The following is a 23,770-nucleotide window of genomic DNA, read 5'->3' as shown; positions in this document are numbered from 1 at the left end:
GATGGCTCCTCCTGTGGGCGACATTTAGCCTCTTTCCCTGACCACCTTGGTGTTTTCTCATGGACTGGTGTTTGAGGTGGCTATGGTGGCAGGGTATCAACAACTTGGTATCCCACCTTGTCAAAGTTGATCTAACTATTTACACAATTAAGTGCCCAGCCTGCTTTGAGCTCTTTATAGGACAACATTCATCAGAGAAACCAGCGTATGTGAGCTCATAAATGTATGCTCTGAATTACAAAGAAGGACGAAAAAGGTAGTGTGTGGAAGTGTGAATAGAAAAGCACAATTTCATCAGATGATGGGAAAATTCCATTTCTCCACTGTTACTGCTGCTGTTTTGCTTGGTTCTCCTTATGAAAATGATCAGTAGGAAAAGAAGGAAACTACTATGATTTAGCAATTTTATCTGTGTACTTTATCTCATTTAGTTCTCACAACAACCTTGTGAGGTGAGTTGGGTTGTAGCTCCAATTTGGAAATGAAAGCACAGGAGCAGAGAGATTAAGTCTTACTTCCAAAGACTCATAGATGGTTAGATGTGATGTCAAGGTTTGAACACATATCTCTCTATATGTCTTTTACCATACTGCTTTCTTTTTTTTGATGTGGACCATTTTTAAAGTCTTTATTGAATTTGTAACAATACTGCTTCTGTTTTAGGTTTTGTATTTTTGGCCCCGAGGCATGTGGGATCTTAGCTCCTTGACCAGGGATCAAACCTGCACTCCCTGCATTGGAAGGCGAAGTCCTAACTACTGGACTGCCAGGGAAGTCCCCGTATTGCTTTTTAGGAGACTGTCTGGAGTGCTAAGGTGGGTCTCAGTGGGCATCTGCTGGCTACTATGGCAGTCATTCTGTTACACTTACACCTTTGCCAGAGCCACTATGGGACAAAAACTGAATTTGAATCTCCTACATCCTCTTCTGCTCTAGCCCATGGAGTAGGGGTGAGCAGAGCTCTGCCTGGAGAGAGCGAGAAAATAAGAGGTGGCTGCATGGTCCTGTTAAGGCTCCTGAAGTATCCCAGGTCAGGAGGCATCTCAGGGCTCTTTTCCTTGGCTGCATCTCCAAAATCTCCACAGGGCATGGAGGGGAATCTGAGCTCCATGGAGCCTAAGACCTGGGCTGGGCAACTTGGGAGGAAGTGGAGAGAATGGGGGAGGAGGCTCCTTTTTAGGGATGAGGCTAATTTTCAGATCTGGCCTTGGAACCTCTTAATTTAGGCAAATAGCCGTGACTGATATATACCTAGCTTTGGTGACAAGTAATGATCATTTTCTGGTTTTCCTTTTCCCACATTATATTTCACAGAAACGAGCTAATTCTTACATGGTGCCCACATAACTCTTCTTGTTTCTTCCTCTTGGAGGCCTCATTCTACAGATGCTTTTGATACTGTTCTGAGAAAACTTATGTGATCCCTCCCATCCCCTCCCATGCTCCTAACCTTAGGCTGGAGACGCCCCTAATCTCCTCTGTGGTTCAAGAATACCCTGTACTTGGCCTTGTTATAGCACTTTCACATGTTTGCAGGTTTGGGAGTATCTATTTTGCAGTGTTGTTGTGAGATAATACATATAAAGTACTCGGGCTTGGCCTAGAGTGGCTGTTTTTGTTATTACTGTGGTTGCTTGTCTGCTTGTCAATCATCCCTATTGAAAGCTCTGAGGGAAGGGGCTGTGTCACTGTTCCCTAGCACAGTGCCTAGGACATTGGTAGATACTCAATAAACTTTCCAGGAAAGAAAAATGAGTTGAATAAAATGGGTTAAAGAGTAGCAAATACAGGGGGTGAGTATGCTTTTCTTAATAGTTTGAATATATGTAAATAATAAGCGTATAATTTCTGATAGTTTCAGTGAGAAAAATTTTTATTTAAAATAGGCTAGATGCTTTTACTAGATTAAATAAAATACTCTACAAATGAGAATTTTAAATCCAGTATACCAAACCCAGTAATACCAGTCAGGGCTTGTCCACCAATCCCCATTTAATAATGTTTAAATGAAATAACTTATAATTCTAAGAATATGTGCCTTTGCTTAGAGAAAAATTTCCAAAGCAATGTCACATTTCCTGGATATAACAGTGTCATGCTAGTAAGAGAAATTCTATAATGTCAAGACAGCTAAGAAATGGTGATTTTCAAATGCAGAGACCCTTAGACTTGCTCTGATGTTATTAATAGTATTTCTAAATCACAGAGACAGGCAACACATTTTATTTCAATAAGAGAATGAAAGCAAGAAGGGGACCTACACTATTTCTAGCCACTTATATTTATTAGTATGTGCTTAACACTTTTAATGCCTTTGCTGCAGAGGGTAATAAGTGTTTTCACAAAAAGATAGACTATTGGGACAAAGCTGGGAAGCTTGTGCATACAGTAAGTAGCTGATATCTCAAGGCTCTCAGGGCTCTTGGAAATGCCATGCATCATGCTTAATCTGGGGCTGCTGGGCCTTGTTTCCTGGCATCGATGTGTGCTGACTGTCAGGGGTCACTGTGGAATCCATGGTGGTTTCTTCCTGGAGACCCAGAGTTGTGGTCTCATCAGCACTGTAGGTCTCATAAACATCAGCTAATCCAGGGGTCATCAGTGGGTCTGCAGCTGCTGGGGTGACCCTGAGGGGTCCCCTGCTCTGCCCTGCAGGGCCTCTTGCTAGGTTGGGGATATTGCCTTTAGTATTAGCAAGAAGCCCTCCAAGGGAACCAGGTGCTAGCTCTGAAAGGAGAGCTGGGTTTTCCAGATCGGCTGGGTTGGCCTCCGGCACAGGGGGGTCTTGTACACCTCCTTCTCCCTTCTCCGGGCCTTTGGTTCCAGCGACTGGGGAGTCAAATTCCAGAGTAAAGTCCCCGCCCATGGCTGGATTGGGGGGCATCCCTCCAAGGCCGGGCCTCATGCCTCCAAATCCCGGGAACATGGCTCCATAGGCCATGGGGCCTCCTCTTCCTCCCTGGAAAAAAACATTTATCACATATTATTAACTATACGATGCCATTATACCCGTCAGATTCACTGAAAAACCATAAAAAACTGATAGGGAGCAGAGAGTTGGCTGACAGCTTTGTGTAAGCACATTTCTCACTAAATTGACTTCTGTACTTTTCTGGGTGGGGACGCTCACTTCTTTGAAAGGGAGATGAAGACCCTTTGAATGCCTGCCGAAGGGTAAGAGGGAAAGAAGCAGGGAAGTAGGACAGAACCAAGTCTACAGGCAAAAGGTAGTTTAAATTTCATTTTAAGAAAACAATAAGCAGTTGAAAAGGGCAATACCATCATAAGACAAACAAAATCTGATGCATTCCTGAGTTTGTTGAGCAGAGTTTTGGAGGACATTGTCAGTATCATTTCTCAGTATCCCTCAAAATGAATGAAGCCCCATGTAATATTTTCTCTTTTGCTTTAAAATTTTTTCCTTCCTTCCTTCTCTACTTCCTTCCTTCTTCCCTCCCTCCCTCCCTCTGGAGAAACAGAAATATTTTCTTCCTGTGGACAGTTAAAATTCTAGAACTGACCATGTGTCCTTTTTTCCTTTGTTGTGAAAAATTTCAGGACCAAATCTTGGGCTTCTTACAGCAAGTGTGCAGGGCTTTGTAACTTGCATATCTGTATTCTCATTTCCTCATTTTAAATTCTATCTTCAATTTTTTGGTTATATTTATTGTGTTTTTCATAAGCTACAGAAAAATCTTTTAAGAATGAGGCAAAATATAAATTAATTAAAATTCTAAAATAATAATTAACACACTTGAATTTTCAACCCGTTTCGTTGGTGTTATGTAGAGTCAGTACTTTTTCCTCTTATCTTCTCCTGGCTCTCCACTCGCAGATTTTCCCATCATCTCCTCCAGGGATGGCACTGTGAACCCCTGGGCTGCTACCTTTATCACATGATTTTCACATTTTCTGCCCCTGTATCTATTTTTTCCACTGACTAGACTGTGAACTCCCTGAGATCAGGAACCTTATCTTATTTATCTTGCCTCCATAGGATCTTTTTATGTGTCTCACTCACAGAAGGCACTCAATAATGTTGAGATTCAAGTTTTCTTCGGTGATAGCATGTTTACATGTATTTATTAACTCAGTAGGATCCGTAGTTGATAATGATTTGTTAATTCAGTATGGTTTTGTTTTGTTTTGCTTTGTGCTCTAACAGATTTAACGTAGAAATTTCTGAGGGAAAAAAGTCCAGTTGTGTGAGTCTATTGATCTCAAATTTTAAAGTTGTAATATGCATAGATAATGATAAGAGAATAAGAACACACTTGACTTACATTGTTAATGTACTTTGAATTTTACAATAATCAAATTTTAAACTTGGTTAATTTTGTTTCTTTTTGATCTCTCAATTTTGAGGTCTAAATGATTTGCAATTTTGTTGAATTTGTTATTTTGAGGGGTTAAGTGGTCTGAGAAGTAACGGGAACTTCATGAACCATGTGTATCTTTTTTGGTTTGAAGCGTTTGCTGTTCAATAATGGTGGCTTTTCAAGAGAGGTTTCTCCTGTTCTCATATTCAAGAAATGGGGCAAAATCCTATGTGCAAGAATGGTCATCACTCAGAAACGACTATATGGGAAATGTGATGAAATCTTTGCATACTGCTTCAGAATCAAGCTTTCGGTTTTGGAGTGGAACAACTTGAGTCCCATGTTGTATATTCAGCTATATTCAGGGCCAACACCTCTTGCAGCCAGTCATCTGTGACTGTTCTCCCTTGGCCACTATTTTAAGAAGACTTTGAAGACATTACTCACAGCCATTTCTTCTGAGCTCATGATGCCAAGTCTGGCAGGAGCGTTCTGTTCAAAAAGAAACACAGCATCATATTATGAGCCAGCTGACTCCTATTATCTTTGTAACTACTCAAGACAAAGTTAAAAGTCATTTAGTCTTTCTTTAAAACTTAATATTAATACTGTGTCCAGAGGCAGGGTAAAGTGGAGAGATGAGTCATTATTAAATAAATGTAGCCAATTTGGATAATTAAGATAGAAAATTGACCTTTTCTTTAATGCCACTGTGTGTGTGTGTGTGTGTGTGTGTGTTTGTATTTGTATGCCTGGCCAGAATTATCCAAATAGGAAGTGTGCCTCCTTGCCATTTCAGTTGCTAACTTAGGCATTCAGAGAATATGGAATCTATTGTTTGAGGCCTAGATTTTATAATATTATCTCTTAAGAAAACATTTAATTAAAATGATACTTTTTATAGGATAAAGACTTACCAATTGATTTGCTCCATAGGACATGTAAAATATTCCTGGATAAAGCTAAATATAAATACAATAATCATCACAAAATGCATTTCCCAAGAGAAAAACTTTTAAGTAAATCACAGAGAAGTGGTATTAAAAAAACTTACTGGAGGTGGTTTATTTTGTGGCACTGGTCCCAGAGATATCAAACGGGCTATTGGAAACATCTTTAAGTGGTAGAAAGAGAATAAGCAATTCATATATGCTATAACACAGGCAAACCTCCCATTACGGCCATTTCTAGGAATTATATGAAACTTATTTTCAGATGGATTACTATGATAAACAAGTATTTAATACTTAAGCAAACAAAGGAACCCATTATATTTCATATTTATGGATAAATGGGGCAATTAAAATTTTTTACTCTCCTTTCTTGAAGTATAGAGATGTATTTCCCAAGAAAGTGTCTGACTGAGATTTGTACTTACCGATGGATCTTGTGGATCAGCAAAATTCATTCCTGGCAACTGCATTACAGATAAATATTAAAATTACTGAACAATTAAAATAGACGAAGTGAACTTAAAATGTTCTTATCTTATTTACGATTATGATAAAACAATCTAAAATGAATTTCCTTGTTTTTACTTTCATTTCGCCTCTGAGGGTACAACCAAAGAGATTACAGTTGCCCTTTACTAACATGACTCAAGTGCACAGAGAGGAGATGGGGCATGTCTGTCATGAGTTTGCTTTGTTTTGCAGAATAGATAGTAATGAATTTTGGAATCAGAGCATGCCAGATTGATTTGAATGCTGGCTGTGCCACTTAATTTTTGTGTAATACTGGGAAAATTTTATAACCTCTTAAAATATGTCTTTTTAAAAAAGGATGATAATATCTATCTTCATAGGATTGGAGTCAGGATGGTATGTGGGGATGTTAAATGCCTGCAGCATACTAGTTACATGATACCTTCCTTTTCTGTCCATTGCTCTTTTCTCAATATTATTACCTGATACTTTTGCTTGATTGTCTTCTCTATTACCAGATAGAGAAATAATAATGCAAAAATACTATTTGCAATGCTGAGGGATGAATCACTTTTCTCAGTCCTTCCAACATTGAAAAAAGCCTGATGATAAGAAGCCTGGAATTCTCTGGGCTGTCCTATTTCCTCTGAAAGCTTTCATCTTTTGTAACTAAGAAACCAATTTTACAGGAACAGGATCTTTTAGAATCCATGCCCCATCTCAGATGGCAAAGGGCAGGAATAGATATTTATATTCTACTCCCAGATATGTCAATTGCTCGAAAACATTTGTATTTTCGTGCATTATGCCCAAAGCTCTGATTATTTAAATGTGCTCTGCAAATCGATTTTCTTTCACTAAGTTAATGGACGATCCAGATCTGACTTCAGAGAAAAGAATTACCTCGGTCTTTGATGGCTTTTCTGATGGTGCCACCTGTTGAATCATTGGCCCCTCTGATTGCTGCAAGGGTGGATGTCCCGGGTAGATCGGAGGCTGAGGTATTCCCTTCTGGACTGTGTTCTGGACGGAGGTTACAACGGTGGGCTGGAGGAAAGGTTTCTGTCCTGGCTGTGGAGGCTGCAGGGATGGCTGCGATGGGAGAGGTGGGGGATGCACAGGCAAAGAATATTCATACTGCAGAGAAATTTGAAAGGAGCGTCAGGAAGTGATGGCTCACTGAACTGTGGTGTCTGACAAAGCAAAAGGGCGTGAAGAACTTTCTACTTGGAAGAGAGTCTAGGAGACTTGTCTTGAAGATGTGTTCCATAGGAAGCACTGATTCACTTAAAGTCAGTGTTTTTGGGAGCAGTCTGGTAGGTGTTTACCTCCCCTACTTCCTTTAGGACTATGACTGCGCATGAAGATGGAAAGCTATATGAACTTCTGGGTAGACTGAGCCGTTTCGTCCTCTGGGTTCCCACAGCTGCCTCTATGTATCTCTATTTTAACACTCTCTCACTGGATTACAATTACTCCTGATAAAGCTTTGTCCCTTGGTCAGCTGACAGAGAATAATGTCTTATTTATCTTTATAGCCCCAGGACTTAACATACGTCCTAATAAGTGACTGGCACAGGTTAGATAATATATTTTTTGAGTTAATGAAAGGAGAAAGGGTAATTAAATAAAATACCAATCAAATTCTTACATCATGAGTTCATTTTGGAAATAATCAAGTGAAGAAAGAATCACCATTAACATAATTTACTGTCCCACTAAATGTGGCTTTAAAAACAAAAAAACAAAAAATAAACAAAAAAGAAGTCTCACAACAATCTGGCTGTGCTTCATCTCTTCAACCATTGCCCATCTCTAAACTCCTGGGCTTTCATTACTTGTACCTCATTCATTACTTATACCTCACAACTTAGCACCCTGTAATATGTTGTCTTGTCTTATCCCCTAATCAGATGTGAAATTTTGTAAGCTTTGAAGGCATTCTTAAACACCTTCACTTTCATTTCCAATCTACCATTTGGTTTATGTATTTGTTAGGTATCTAATAAATAATGATTAACTGATTGATGTATTTATTAATTGCTTAGGGTTTATGATTTTTTTTTTCCAGTACGCGGGCCTCTCACTGCTGTGGCCTCTCCCGTTGCAGAGCACAGGCTCCGGACGCGCAGGCTCAGCGGCCATGGCTCACGGGCCCAGCTGCTCCACGGCATGTGGGGATCTTCCCGGACTGGCGCACGAACACGTGTCCCCTGCATCGGCAGGCGGACTCCGAACCACTGCGCCACCAGGGAAGCCCTATGATGTTTTAACTAGGAATGTTTGGCATCATTTTAAATGTGTCTTTTAGTAATTATTTAAGGAATCTTGACTGAAATCAGAATTTTCCAGGATATAGCCTGCTTTCATTTTCAGGCTAGTTTATTTATTGTTCATATCTTTAACATAGGTATCTATGTTTTGGAAGCCATATCTTCCTATTTGAAGTAAATATACAAATGGGTTGAAAATTTGGACCATTTTATTTTAAATTTTCCTAAGTACTAAAAACAGTTATAGGTTTTGATTTATTGTTATTTGGAAAATTTTTTATTCATTACTGTTACCTGTCTGTGGTTACTATATGACAACTTAGAGAAGGCAAGCAGGAGAATATTTTAAAGCTTGAAGTTTCAGACACATTGATGCAATTAACTTACCTGTTGAGTTTCATGTTCCCTTGGTCTCATCCACGGGAAAGAGGAATGTGGTGGGAGGAGACCATGCATCCACAAAGAATTAAATGATTTCCCAAAGCCAAATCTTGAATACTAAAGACATGGAGAAAAAAGTATGCTTATACTTCAGTGTTTTCTTAAACTTGGTTTCCATTTTCTAAAAAATCCAAAAAAAGTGTAGAAATAGCAAAAATTAGAGTGTTATTGGTTAATTTAATGTGGCTAGGTTAAGTCTTCCAATAGACTTGCTTTTTATTCTGAGCCAATCTGACATATTCCCATAAACTTCTTTGAGATTTTGCTTTTTTAAGCATTCATATTTTGGGCTGCATAATAAAATTAATAATACAAAAAGGAATTTTTTCCTTACTAAAGAAAATTCAACATTATTTTTATTTTCTCCTATCATCCCATCCTAGGTCCTTATTTTGTTTTAGGTTATCTCAATTACTCATTTGCTTTTTCAGTATTTAGGATATTGTTTATTCACAAACAAATTTTATGAATTACAGTGCTGCTGCTAATATCACTACCACCAACACCATGAATATTTGCAATAAGAATTATTTGAAAATAAGGTTACCTGAGAAAGCATGTTTAATTTCTGCAAACTTCCCAACTGTCTCATTGTCTATCAAGGAAAAAAAATGTGGGTTAGTGTTTTTCACATATGTTCCTTTTGTGTATGACACAATTGATTTTCAACATATGGTAGTATTAGCACAAAGTTTGGGGTGGGTCAATTTGAATAAAATAAGAGACACAAATCATCACTAAAAAGTAGAAATGTTAAATGTGATTCTGCCATTGTTGTTATCATTGCTATTAAAATAGTGAGCTTGCTTTTCATCATTAATTAAAAGAGAGAAAATATTTAAGTGGAGGTCATATTGAAACATGGGAAAATAGTTCATTGAATTGAAATATCAATCTAATGACGAGGACATTGTCTCATTGACTCTTTTTTCCCCCATTTAACTTACTTTGCTTTTTATAAATCCAGCCCGAAGAGGAATTTGAAAAAACAGGCAAACAAACCAAGCAAATTAAAACAAAACAACCCTACCTCCTTCCCAAGTAAAAGTTCTCAAAATAATAAATATAAAAAACACTGGGGAAAATGGTAAGTATCTAGATAGATGGTCAAGAATGCTGCCAATTCAACAGAAAGTCAATTTCATTTTTCCTGGGAAGAGGTTTAGAGTGCTTTGCGTTAAGTTTAAGCTAGAAAGTAAGAAAAAAAAAAACAAAACTCAGTGAAATTAGCTTCATTTTGAAATAAGCTTCTAGCACAAAGTATCGATTGCCCTCAGACTGTCATGATATAAATAAATTTTGCAAGGCCTTGTGAAAAATTTGTAATCTCATAAATATTTTTCTATTCATAACTGTTTATATTTTTTACTGATATCTGAAACATTTCTATTTTGCTGGGGTTTTCTAGACAGAGTATATGTTAGGTATAAGAACTGCAATAAGACAGACAGAGGCTATGCAGGAGGCACTATAGTACAGTGTTAATGCTATTTACAGTCCTCATAAACAATTACATTTTGTAAGATAAACTTTCTTCATGGGAACTTTATCATATGCTATATGGAGAAGGAACTAAGTATAAGCCATTTGTGACTTCAGAATAATGTGTTTCAATTAATGTATATATATGTATTAGGTATTAAATATTAGTACTGCTTTGATCACACACAGATGATGTTCTAAAGACCAAAACAACTGAAAATTTAAAATTGCAGTAAAATTATAAGATGAGGCTCTAATAAATGTCATAAACTTCTCTAGAACTGCGCAGGAGGACAGCCACTGACTTCTGGCCAGGAAAACTGAGAAACAGCCCATGTATTTCTCTTATGAAGAACATACCAATGTAAAGATTATATGTAAATACTCTAACAATACATACCTCAAGGCTCAAACTAGCCATGCCTGGTGTCCCAGGTTGCTGAGGAAACACCTAAATGGAAATAAAAATAATTTTGAATTTTCTTTGATGAGAAACTTCATTACACACTGAAAATAGAAAGCCACACATATACGTAAGGACCAGCTAATATTGGTTTATTACCCAAATGACTTGAGCTTTTGGGTAGAAAGAAGAAGAACTTAAATTGTTTGGAGTATTAACATAATATTAAAATTTATTTTTTTGGCTGCACCACACGGCTTGTGGGATCCTAGTTCCCTGACCAGGGACTGAAGCCAGGCCCTTGGCAGTGAAAGCATGGAATCCTAACCACTGGACCACCAGGGAATTCCTAATATTTAATAATTTTGCTCCCACATGAATCATCTACCCTTTATCTACATCTTAATGCTATATTGCTTTAAAAGCAAAATTTGATTTAGTTTGAAAGTTATGTTGAAAACAGATGAGAAGTAAAAGAAACAAAATAGAAAACTAATAACTCAACTTAAATATTATCACATAGAAAAGCAAAGGGAACAAACTTGAACTCAGTTTTCTTGTGTGTTTGACAAATCTACATACCTGGTTTGTGGAACGTGGTGTGGGATCACGGCATTCGGCAAAACCATGTGTAAAACCTAACTTGCCTCCCATTCGAAGGGCTTCAACAAATCCTCCATCATCTTTAGTGAAAGATTATTATTTTTTAAATGTTTTTTCTTCTTTTTCTGTTTTTATTTTTATTGTGAAAGATTATGTATAAACATGTTGATCTGTGTTTATATTTTTGGGATCATATAAAAGGCATTTTTTCTGAAATAAAAGGTATTCTAGTACCAAGTACTATTATACTTACTGTGTTCATTTAAAAGTTGTTAAAAAAATATAGCTATATTTACAGCTAGGTTTTTAAACTGTAAGATATTTTCCTTTCTAAGCCAATCCTTATTAAGATGCATGAATACAAGTGGGGGAAAAAAACCAGAGAATGGAAGAGAAGAGTAACAGAGTAAATTGGATTTTAAGCGGTTTTTGTTCTTTGGATATTCTTACATCTAGGGTCAAGGGGTTTTAATGCCTTACTTCCTTCATTTAAACCACAGGTATTTTTGGAGTCTTCACGAAATGTATTGGGATTATTTTTCCTTTGTGAGGAAGTTCAGGAATATTTTTCTGAGCATATGTTATTTGTCTCCACGTCCTACATTTTTATACAGGTAAAATCCCACCTTCTGGGTCATGGTGCAAATTTCTTCAAATAATGCAGTTTTGCAAGTGGATAGAAGGGAAGGAGTTATAAATGTGTAACAAATACTCCAAGTAGAGAAAGAGGTTACCTTTGTAGACAAAAAGAGTGATATGTGTATGTGTGTGGTGAGAAAATTGTTTGGAATTTGAGGGGATGTGAGAGTAGAGCCTTCTTTCCTCCTATTAGTCAGTACAAAAGTAAGGTAACTGGGATAGATTCAACTACAGGACAAAGTATACTTTGCTTCTATTTGATCCAAGTCATGAATTAATGAACAATATTTACATGAATGCAGATAGACAGAGGATATCTTTCCCAGGAGGAAGTAAAAGGAGAAGAACATCTGATTTGGCAGTTGGCAATCTTAAGCCATTGTCCTCTTGCTCAGAGTGGACCTGACTGACACAGGTGTGGACCATTGTAAGTTCCAAGAGTGTTAAGGTGTTAGACTGATGGTGGATGGCTGAGGTGACCCCAATGTCAGTATTATGCAAAGGTAAGCTAAGGTGGCAGCTTTAATTTTTCTTTCATTTAAAATTCATGTTGAGTAATGTAAAAGAAACTCTTTTTATCTGTAAAATGGAGGTTTTCATCCTAGCAGTCAGTTTTCATCCCCCTTTTTTGAAATGTTTTAACTTTAAGAAGCTCAAATGGCTACTCCTTTGTCTCAAGGAACTTAACTATTTAAAGTTCATTTAAGACCACCTATGAGCTCCTCAAGACAAGAGACCATGTCACATTTAATTTCACATCTCCAATGCCAGCACATTGCTGGATACACTGCAGGTGCTCGGTCAATATTTGTCAAATGCATGAAGCAACTGAATAATGTCTTCGTGTAAACAGAATCACATGATATTGGCTGGAGTAGTTCAGTGCTCAAAGGATTGTATTCATATGAAATCATCTCAGTATATGATGGAATGTACCAGGTGCAGGACTGTAACATACAAGTAGCCCATTGCATGGCGTGTTTTAATTTAAGAAACTTCAGTGCTTAGTCACACAGTATCTCCCTATAAGACAAATTTGTTGGTTAATTACTAGCTTCAAATGGAATTACTTAGCTCAGTTTTGTAACCATAGTAATTTGGCTAATGTTGTTCTTTTAAAAATGAAGAAGAAAACGTACTTTACTTTTTTGGAGAAATTTCCTCTTTCCATTTTGATTTCATAATGGTTGCAGGTAATTGATTATAAATTTGTGCTGTGACATTGTTGGAGACCACATACATCTTTTAACTTTGAGTGAATGGTATAAGATGTAGAAGTTGTCTTTGGAAAATTTAAAATATCTTTTTGTATAACAAAATTTTATATTTGGCTTACTGCTTTTGGATTATAAGGGCTGACATCTGGGCACCTGACTTTTGACTCAGTAGGAAGATACCACTGGATTAATCCCAATGAGTCCAATTATGGACACTCAGCCACTTCCTTCAGTGTTGTTTGGTGTCTGGCAATGTCTCTACTAGGGTACCCTCTAGAAGACTGACTTACCGGCACTGCAGAACTCATTTTCAGGAGGCACAGGATCAGTATCATGTCCTTCATTTTGAAAAGTGGGATCTGAAACAGAGTTGCATTGGAGAATCAAATCGGATGAATTTTTATTTCAGAATGGCTAAAAGACAATATTTCCACGAGCTCTTTGCTCTTCCAAAACGACTGGGTTCAAAACAAAATAAAACAAAACCAAAACAGATAAATGTTGCTAAACAACTGATTTTTATTTATTAGTTTTTGGAATGAATTGACGAGCAATTAAAAAATTTCTAAGTACTTTTTTTTTTTACAGAGCTACCACCTAAATGAACATGTGGGAACACTGCCATGAATATTTAATTTCATTTCATAAATGAAAATGAATTAAATGAATTAAATTAAATTCATTAAAATTTTAAATGTGAAATGTTCCACTATGTGAAATGTTGGTCTATTAAGTATGATTCACAGGAATTTTTACTTTGTTTCCCTCCAGAATAAATTTTGAAATGCATTTTAAATGTAATACAACCAACAGTCATTTCATAACAAACCTTTATATGCAGATATAAAGGGTATACTATTCTATGTTTAGGTTAGCCAGGAAACCATGCCAATAATTATCATTTAAAAATAAAAATTAACTAAATATTTTAATTTCCTTTGATATTAGTGGAAAATATGTCTCAAAATTGAGTTTTCCTCTTTCTAAAATGAATTATCTCTTCAGTTTATTCTATAAGTCCAGAAGGCACTTTACTCTCACATGAACAGAAATCTGACTAGTCAAGAGATTTGCTCAACTTCTAATACTTTTCCAAATTAGGTACTGTCACTAACAATCATAAATAGTAAAAAAAGTCTATAGGCAAGTCTTTTTGTCCTTAGCTGAAAGGGTATTAGGCAGGTCTCCTCTGGAACATGCTAATAATGTTTCACAATAAGCTATTATTCAGCTTCTGGTGACAAATGAAGATAAATCCTCTTTATAAAAGCTGCCTGGAGATAGGAAAAAAGAACAGGAATCACATGGAAATCATAAAATCACATTTTACCTTCAATGCTGGCATGCACTGTGCTCTCAGGGCCTGGTGATGCCAACCAAGATAGTTCTAAGAAAAGAAGATTAAAATTTTTTTCTGGACTGTGCCTGAGACTCACTCTGTATCCCTCATTCAGGGAAGACCTGAAACCTTTATTTAAAGTGCCAATCCACCAATCAAAGTAAAGCTAAATGGGGGGAAAAAAATCACAACTCTGCTCCTGCAATTAGCCCACACCCTTTTATTTCATGCAAGGACGTTGGCCCAGTAGAGTCTCATTATTTTTAATTGTAACTCAACCCCTGTATTTATTCAGAGAACTTGATTGCAGAGAAGACACTGAAGGAATAATAAACATAAACTCTGAAGACAATGGTTTTGGTGAGCTGGGGGAAATATATGTAAAATAGGGGCAAAATAAACCCTTATTTGTTTTGTGCAGGTTTTTATCTTCAGTTAAAGTTAGTGACCAAGTGCTAGTATTCTCACTTTCATGTTTGTTGTGGTAAAAGTAACACTCCTCCCTTCTCCCAACATACACACAATCTAGAAGGAAACACTAAAATAACTTTCTGGGTTTAGAAGCGAGGATGAAAATATTAGATGGATAATGAATATGTTATGATTTTTTCCTCAGAATTTCCTAGATATTTTCGTATCTGAAGATTATAGACTAGAGATAGCCAAACTTTTGTAAGAAATTTCAGTTGGACCTGCTGAAATAATCACCTCAGGTAAACTTTTAGTGCGTATTCTTTGGGAGGAGGGAGACATAAATCAGGACATTCTCCATGAACCAATCAAGTCCACGGGCACTACTCTCAGTTCACTCTTTAGATAGAACAATTTTCAGGCATTTAGTATCAAGCCAGGTTAGTAAGTCATATTCATGTCACTTAAAAGGCCAACATCAACATGAATGGAGTTTTCTCTGTGAACAAATAAGCATGTCTTAGATATGGATTGAACTTTAGCTGCTTTTGTTATTTCTCTGCCCCTCTTTGTCTTTCCAAAGGTATGATTTCAGATGTGGTAGGGATAAACATTTAAGATTAGTTTCTTGAGAAGGGATGAGTAAGTATACTCCTTAGGGAAGTAGAGATCTTGCAAATTACAGGGAACATTTAGGAAGCTGGTATTTTAGGAGAGAGATTTTTTCATACCTAAGTTAGGCCTAACAGCTTCAAATAGTGTTATCTAAGAAGCTGTCCCTGAAAAACTCCATTTCCCATTGATAAGAGAATTATTTTAGGGGGCAAGGAAATAAAGATTGTGAATATGTTTTGTAAATAACAAAATGTTAATGAAATGATAAGTATTATTTTTGGTCTCTCGTCTCTCTCTCACTGTCTTTACTCCAGCTGTGGTGCTTGATCAAGTCCGTTAATCTCTCTGAGCTCCACTTTCTTCCTCTGTAATATAAGAATAATCATTTACTACCTACCATAGGCTTATTTTGAAGATTTGGTGAAACGATCAAGACACAACAGCTGCCATACAGTGGGTGCTTAATAAATAGGTTGATTGTCCTTTGTGTAGGAGAAACTACATGAAACATGTGACCATGAAGACATAGTGTGTGTTCGTGTGTTATAGGAGAAGTTTTGGTGGTTAGGTCCATGAGCTCCAAGGATGTAGAGGAGGGACCTGATGGAAGGCATTTCCTCTTCATGGAAGTTGATGCTAAATCTATGGGATTAAGTTTCCTAGTTGACAGCTAAACAGGGAAATGTGTGTGTGTGTGTGTACGTGTCTTTTATGGTTTATGAGCATGATCATAATTTTGGTAGCACTCACATGTTCTGCCTTACTCTTAAGCCAAATATCCAATACATCATAAGTAATGTTGCTTTTACCTTTTTAAAACATCCTTCATACTCAGTCCTGGGGTTGTTGTCTTCTAGATGTTTGCCCATTAGTTTCTTTTTCCTTCAGTTTCCTGCATACCAACACCAAATTTATCTTCCTAAAATATTGGTTTCAGCATTTCACTGCCACACTCAAAACCATTTAAAGTATCCCTAAGGCTATAACGTAAAATCCACCCTCTGTAACTAGACAGTCAAATTAACATTTTAATTCACCTTCCAATCATATCTCCCACTTTATGTGAGACACATGGGTATAATAATAATGATTGTTGTAATCAGTTGAAGTTAGTCTCATTTTGTATCCAGTACAGTTTTTTATTTTTGGCTTACGTTACTGGGAAAGTTAGTAAATATTCCTAATATATGCTATGCAAAATGTTTTAATTACAAAAAATCTGGAAATTATTATGAGTATATGAATGCATTTCTGATAGTGATTATAGGTTTTAAGGAAGTAACTACAGCTGATGGAAAGTATATAATGTTGGTCAAGACAGTACCTATATAAAGAACAACCAGAGTCCCAATTTAAAAAATTCTGTGTCCAGCAAAAATAAAAAACCTCAGAATAACAGAAAATCTGAACACCTGAGGGGACACATGCCACAGAAAAAGTTATAAAGAAAAATCTAGAGAAAGAAGACCCTGTGGACAATGTTAATAATTATAGTAGCTGAGAGCACAGCTGTTTAAATCCCCTCTGTCACACTGATCATGCGACACTGGGTGAGCTACTCAACTCGAATATATATAATATTTTCATATAGTAATTTCATCTGTGAAGTGTGGTCTACCATAGGACAGCATTAATTTCATTTAATTTAAATAGAATACTGAACAGAATACTAAAATAGAATATAGTGCTTAGCATGCTCTCTGATATGGAGAAAATGTTCAATGACCATGAGTTATTCTTCTTCTTGAAGTAAAGAAACATATATGCTGAAAATATGCTTCATATTGAACTGTGGGCCTTGGTGTGGCTGTTCCAGCCACCAGTGGGAACTGTAACAATTAACTAAAATGTATAGAAATGATTTTGTATGTTGATTCCATGTGACAAAATATGAACTTTGATTTTTGCTTTTTTTTTACATATTGTCCTTTCAACCTTCTACTCTAGCCAGAATTATTTAGTCATTCTCTCCAGTTATGCCCTGGTTTTTCTCTTCCTGCATTTTGGATGAAACTTCCTCTCTGCCGAGACTCTTTTCTCATCTCTTCACAACTTGTTTTTAAAGTTCTACTCAAATTTTACCTCTTCTGTGACTCCTTCCCCCACCATTCCATTCCTCTGTGATTTTCTCTTCCCTGAATTCCAAATAATTGTCAGTCACTTGTCAGTTGTTCGTACACTACATGGTGACTGTTTGTTGTATACACTTCACATTTTACTTTGCATGTGGGCCTCTAAATTTTGGGTATGGTTTTCATGTCTTTTCAACCATATAAAACATTCCTGTGAGAACAGAAATCATCCATTCTACTATGTTGCACCTTTTGGTTCTATGCACATTATAATAGGTAATATTTGGATAGTATTTACCATGAGAAGGCATTATTTTAGAGTTTTACATGTATTAATTTATTTAATTCTCATAAGAACTTTATGAAGAAGATACTCTTCTCCCCTTTCTATATATGATGAAACTGATCTATAGAGAGATGAATTGCCCGAAGTGACAATCAAATAAGTGGTGAAACCAGAATGTGGACACTTGCTTCTTATGCACTATGCTTAAATGAATCAGTCATCCATGGCAGATGACATGGACCAATCATTTCAAATACAGAGAAGTACAACACACCTGTCTGTAAGGAATTTATCAGGTATTTAATCAAAGAAGAGAGATACACAAAAATAGTTAATAAAACATATAACAAACCAACAATAATTTAGTTAAAAAGCACACATAATATCAAAACCATAGCCCCACATGGATTAACTGCTAAAATAAGAATGCTACAGAACAGTGATTCTCAGTCCGGGATGATTTTACCCCTCAGGGAAATGTCTAGGGGGTCAGGGGGTATTTTTGGTTGTCACAATTTGTAGCAGGGAATGGGGAAGGAGGGATTTGCTATTGGCATCTAGTGAGTAGAGGCCAGAGATGCTGCTAAATATCCTACAATGCACAGCATAGGCCCCTCCACCTGACCAAAAAAATTTATCAAGCCCCAAATGTCAACAGTGGTGAGGTTGGGAAACCCTGCTGTAGAAGATTGCTATAAAATTTTTGAGGTTGGAGAAATACTTTGGGACTTTGGGGTCAGGTATGAGGAGAATAGATTCATGCTGAGCCTTGAAAGAAGGACAAGCTTTGATAATATGCTCAGTCAATAGCTGGTGACTGAATGAACTGTCAAATATTAAGTGTTCCAGGGAAAGAATCTGATGGAGTGTCAGGCATTAGACTTTAGTGGAAGGAAACAAGGGCAGAGGGTATTATCACGTCAGGGAAGGCCAATTTTTAAAGCTGATTTTGTATGTTGAATAATAAAAGCAATAATTAAGGGTTTATGGATCTTACACTAAAGTCTACAGTATATAATATTAATAGCTTATTTTACATGTACACACTGCTATATGTAGAATGGATGGCCGACAAGGACCTACTATATAGCACAGGGAATTCTGCTCAATATTATGTAACAACATAAATGGGAAAAGAATTTGAAAAAGAATAGGTACATGTATATGTGTAACTGAATCAGTTTGCTGTACACCCCAAACTAACACAACATTGTTAATCAACTATGCTCCAATGTAAAATAAAAAGTTAAAAAAATAAAAAATTATTATATGAATAGCTTATTTTTATCAACCACCATTTACCATGCACTAGGCGCTGTGCTTTATATTCCTTATCTTAAATCATCTTCATTAATCACCTCATGAGATAAGTACTGTGAAAACTGGACTTTAGAAAAGGTACTATGTCCTTCAGAGTTAATAAGTAGCATGACTGGAGTCAATCTCCAAAGACCATGCTCCTGACTGCTAGACCACCCATATTGATTGCTAGTGCTTAGTGTTTTATAAGGCTCATTGTCATGCTGGTTTAGGCTAATGTTTATAACTGATTTTTAATTTTTACAAAATTTGGATAATAAATTTTTGTGAAATCTATTGATACATTATTACCATATAGTTCTACAGCATAGGAGTCAAATTTGAATTATTTTTGCTTGCTAATAGTCAAAGTTGTTTTGAAAACTGCAAAATATTAGAAAATAGTATTTTTGTTGGATTCTGTTTGTTTCATAATTAAGAACAATAACCAGAAAAATAAGGTGATTATGATAATGATTGTATAAATAAAAAAGAGAAACAAATTAGACAGAATTTTACTACCTTACCAACTGTTTTTATTTTTTTCTCTTACAGTACTTATTCATGTTAAATTCATATTTATCATAGTTATGATTGTAGTGTAAGTATAATTTTGTATTGGGCTTTATGCTTTATATTAATATGTAGGTATAAATACTGTATTTTAAGTTGCTTGGGTAATAGCTTCTCAAATTGGTGCTTAAGACTCCTTTTTTAAAATGTATTTATTTATTTTTTTATTTTTGGCTGCATTGGGTCTTCATTGCTACACATGGCCTCTCTCTAGTTGTGGTGGGTGGGGGCTACTCTTCTTTGTGGTCCGCGGGCTTCTCATTGTGGTGAATTCTCTTGTTGCGGGGCATGGGCTCTAGGTGCATTGACTTCAGTAGTTGCGGCATTGGGCTTAGTTGCTCTGTGGCATGTGGGATCTTCCTGGACCTGGGCTCGAACACGTGTCCCCTGCATTGGCAGGCGGATTCTTAACCACTCCGCCACCAGGGAAGTCCCAAGACTCCTACTTTTTGACTTTTGATTGTTTCTAATTTTTCACCATAAATATTTTAATAATTTATATTTTAATTAGTTTCTTAGTATAATTTACCAGAATAGGATTCCTAGTTAAAAGTATGCATTCTTTTATGACTCTTGTTAAGTATTGCTGAATTATCCAGTTTATGTGTTATCAGTAATTTATGTATACCAGTTCACTTGCCAGAATTTGTTCATCTAATTAATTTTTCCCCATAACTTAATAGGCATAAAGCAATATTTCATCATTTTTTTGAGGTATAATTGACACATAACTTTATACTAGTTTCAGGTGTACAATATAGTGATTCAATATTTGTTTATATTGTGAAATAATCCCTGCAATAAGTCTAGTTATCTGTCACCATACATGGTTACAATGTATTTTTTTTCTTGTGATGATAACTTGGGGTTTTGATTTATATTTCTTTGATCATTATCAAGGTGAAATATTTTCCTCCTGTATTTATTTTCTAACTATACTTCTACTTTATGTAAATTGTTCATGTATTTGCTTATTAGCCACAAGGAAATTGATATTCTTATCAATTTGTGTTTTATATGTATATCGCTGAGCATATATTACGAAACTCTTATATAACATACAAATCTCTTGCCATGTTTGATGTAAAGTTTTTGATAGACATTTAAAAAATATATGTTAAAATGCCTTCCATGTAAAGAGTTTATATTTTATAGTAATTTCTCACATAGTGTGTTTCATATATACTTATTGGAGTCAGGTTGAGCTCATTTTCTGCCCCACTTTCCTTTCTTTGCATGGTGGATTCCAAAGTCACATACTTGGAAACTCTGATGATGAACAAATTTGTCATTAGTCCTTTACAAACAAAGGAATTTGTGACAGAAATATGTGTAATGGGTACAGTAGTTCTTGGTAGATTGTCAAGTAACACACCCACTTGCTTTGTATGTTAAAAATGGTGATTCATTTGTATTTTTCTGGATTATTATCTGCCAGTTGATACCCATTATAAGCCACTTCAGAAGAACTTTTGGAAGAATGAGAGAGTTGACCACAAACCAATACAGTGACTTCATGTCTACACACATTGACCCTACAAGATGACATAAAGTTAGTTTTACCGTAGAAATGGTGTTTTGTTTTTACCCTACCCAGGAGAAGCTTCTTGCATAGATAATTGGAAAGCAAGGCAGGAAGCATGTCTTGTGCTAGTTACTTAACTGCTGAGTTTGTTAAAGAGCATTTATTAAAGGCTCACTATGAACAGACTACATATTAAATTTAATGATGGTAAAGAAAGACACTCAAGCTCCTTTTCTTCAAAAGTGTTACAGTCTAGGGCTTCCCTTGTGGCGCAGTGGTTGAGAGTCCGCCTGTCGATGCAGGGGACATGGGTTCGTGCCCTGGTCCGGGAAGATCCCACATGCCGCAGAGCGGCTGGGCCCGTGAGCCATGGCCGCTGAGCCTGCGCGTCCAGAGACTGTGCTCCTCAATGGGAGAGGCCACAACAGGGAGAGGCCACAACAGTGAGAGGCCCGCGTACCGCAAAAAAAAAAAAAAATGTGTTACAGTCTAGTTGAAGAAACCCTACATAACGTTGATACATGAGCTGACGTGAGCCTTATTATGCAAAATCTTATGTTGAAGAAGATAGGACACAAAGTGCTTAGCTGATGAAAATGTGGGCTTTGGGGTTAGTGTGGTTGGGTTGGGATAGAGATTCATGACTTTCTAGCTGTGTGTCTTGGGCAAGTTACTTCAGCATTCTATGCCTCAGTTACTTCATCTGTAAAAGAGTATAAATAAAGAAATCTACATAGAGTAAATAAAATAATGTCTAAGGTACTTAGAACAGTGTCTGGTACACTGAAAACATGAAGTTAATGCAAATTATTATAGATTTAGCACAAATGCTAAAGGGATGTCAAATAAAGAGTTTATTAGAATGGGAGAGGCTTAATCATAGAAACACTTTTGCAGAAAGTGAGTTTTACAACCAGGGTTGCAGATAAAGAATATAGAAGATAAGGTGAAAGATGCTTCCATATTGAAGGAATGACTTATGAAAAGAAAGGAACTGGTTGCATGATGGTGAAAGAAAATGTTGAGGTCAAATGATACTAGGGAATCTAGTGAAAAATGTATCCGATTAGTAGGATGTGATGTGATCATGATGCCAAACATACTGAACCTTAGTTTTTCTTTTTGGAAGACGAATATGGTAATAAATGCCTAGGACAGTGAAGAAATTAGTTTCTCTTCTTTTGTAAGTTACTTATAACCAAAGTATGGTATCATGAAAAAGAAAATTTTATCTCAGCTTTTGAATTTTTTTGGTCCCCATAATGTAAAAATCTGATATTTGGATACATACATTAAGAAAAATTCAAAGTTTATGAAAATAATAGATTATATTTGCTAAGTCTTTTCTATGTTCTAGATCCTGGCCATTTATTTCATTTCCTCTGTACAACAGCTCCATCAGGCAGGTACTATTATTACTGTTAATGTTTTACAGATTAGAAAATGAGTTGAGTCAATTTAAGTAATTTGCCCCAAGTCACACAACTAGTAAGTAGCACTCTGAATTCAACCCAGATCTTTCTGACACTGGAGTCAAATTGCACCAAAAGATTAAAAATTCCTCAATGGAAAGGAGCTGAATATTAAAAAGGAATAATTATTAATTGGATGATTGAATTTTATTGCAACTTAAATGAGAGGTTAAAATTGCTCCCTTACCCATTTAACAGGCTGAGCATCTAATGTGTACCAGGCATTGTTCTAGGCATTGAGATTTGAAAGAGAACAAAACAGACAAAAAACCCCCAGAGAGCTCACCTATTAGTGGGGGAAACTGTCAATAAACACAGTAAGTAGGTTAAATATGTAGTATGATAAGTGCCAAGGGGAAAACATTAAGTAGGAAAGAAACATAGGGATTGTTGAAGGGTATGTGTTGAAATTTTAGGTACGGTGGCCATGGAAGGTTTCAGTGTAAAGATGTCATCTGGGAAAGAAGTGAGGGAGAAGGCCATATGGATATTTGGGAAAAGTGTATTCCAGGCAGAAGAAATAGCCAGTGCACAGAGAGATGGTTCCATTGGTGTTTAAAAACAAGTAATGGAGGCTAGGTTTGGTTGGAAAGGATTGAATGAGAAAAAATCATAGAAGGTGAAATCATGGAGGATCTCATAGTTCATGGTTAAGACTTTGGCTTTTACTCTGAGTGAAGAAGGAAATCATTGGGGTTAGAACAGAGGAAGAACATGTTCTGATAACATCTTTATAGGACTATTCTGGCTGTGTTTTGTAGCCTGAAGGGAGCCAAAGGCAGAAGCATAGTATAGGTTAGGAGTGATTGCAATAATCCAGGTGAGAGATGATGGCAGCTTGGGCTACAATAGTAACAGTTGAAGTGGCTGGACTCTGGATATTTTTCAAGGTAACTCTGGTAGGATTTACTGCTAGAGTATATGTAGGGGTGAGAGAATGAAAGGAATCAGCAAGGGTGGCGTAATATTTATCTAGTGCATTTAATTCAAGGGTTATTTATCTTTAAATGTAGCTATTTGGAACATGTTCAAGAACTCAGAAGTAAGCAAAAAATTCTCTTCAAAGCCACTAAAACAGAGAGCACATAGCCCTAAAGCCAATGTGCTTATAAGAGATTTTTCTTAGTTCCTTTTTTGTTCTTATTTGAGTTATAGTTCAAATAAATATCATCATTTTATTATTTTCAGATCATAAGAAAATAAGAAAGGAAAGAGAAATACTTCTAAATTTAGAAACACATAGTCACCAGAAATAATAGCTGAGACTAAGAACAAAGGTAAAAACAAACAAAACAAAAACATAAAAATCAGACAGGCTGAGGATGCTTTATACAGAATATCATGTTTCTCACTGTCTTAGAAGCCCCTCTTAAAATA

General features: G+C 36.2%; 1 protein-coding gene across 1 annotated transcript in view; it reads right to left on the bottom strand.

The window, feature by feature from the left end:
* Window positions 1–2,413: 2,413 nt before the first annotated feature.
* The window catches only part of AMBN (ameloblastin), a gene marked incomplete at both ends in the record, with an annotated part of 39,117 nt that continues 17,760 nt past the window's right edge, over window positions 2,414–23,770 (bottom strand). Inside the window, 10 exons of the mRNA XM_082838160.1 lie at window positions 2,414–2,959; window positions 4,767–4,811; window positions 5,237–5,281; window positions 5,374–5,433; window positions 5,698–5,736; window positions 6,647–6,880; window positions 8,404–8,514; window positions 9,005–9,052; window positions 10,340–10,390; window positions 13,092–13,160. Coding sequence (XP_082694286.1) covers window positions 2,414–2,959; window positions 4,767–4,811; window positions 5,237–5,281; window positions 5,374–5,433; window positions 5,698–5,736; window positions 6,647–6,880; window positions 8,404–8,514; window positions 9,005–9,052; window positions 10,340–10,390; window positions 13,092–13,160 — 1,248 coding nt within the window. The remainder of the gene's footprint in view (window positions 2,960–4,766; window positions 4,812–5,236; window positions 5,282–5,373; window positions 5,434–5,697; window positions 5,737–6,646; window positions 6,881–8,403; window positions 8,515–9,004; window positions 9,053–10,339; window positions 10,391–13,091; window positions 13,161–23,770) is intronic.

The sequence above is a fragment of the Leucopleurus acutus genome, assembly GCF_964270905.1.
Source record: "Leucopleurus acutus genome assembly, chromosome: 4".
NCBI classification, from domain to species: Eukaryota; Metazoa; Chordata; class Mammalia; order Artiodactyla; family Delphinidae; genus Leucopleurus; species Leucopleurus acutus.
Note: the sequence above shows the minus strand (reverse complement) of the source record. Positions and strands in the feature narration are given on the sequence as shown.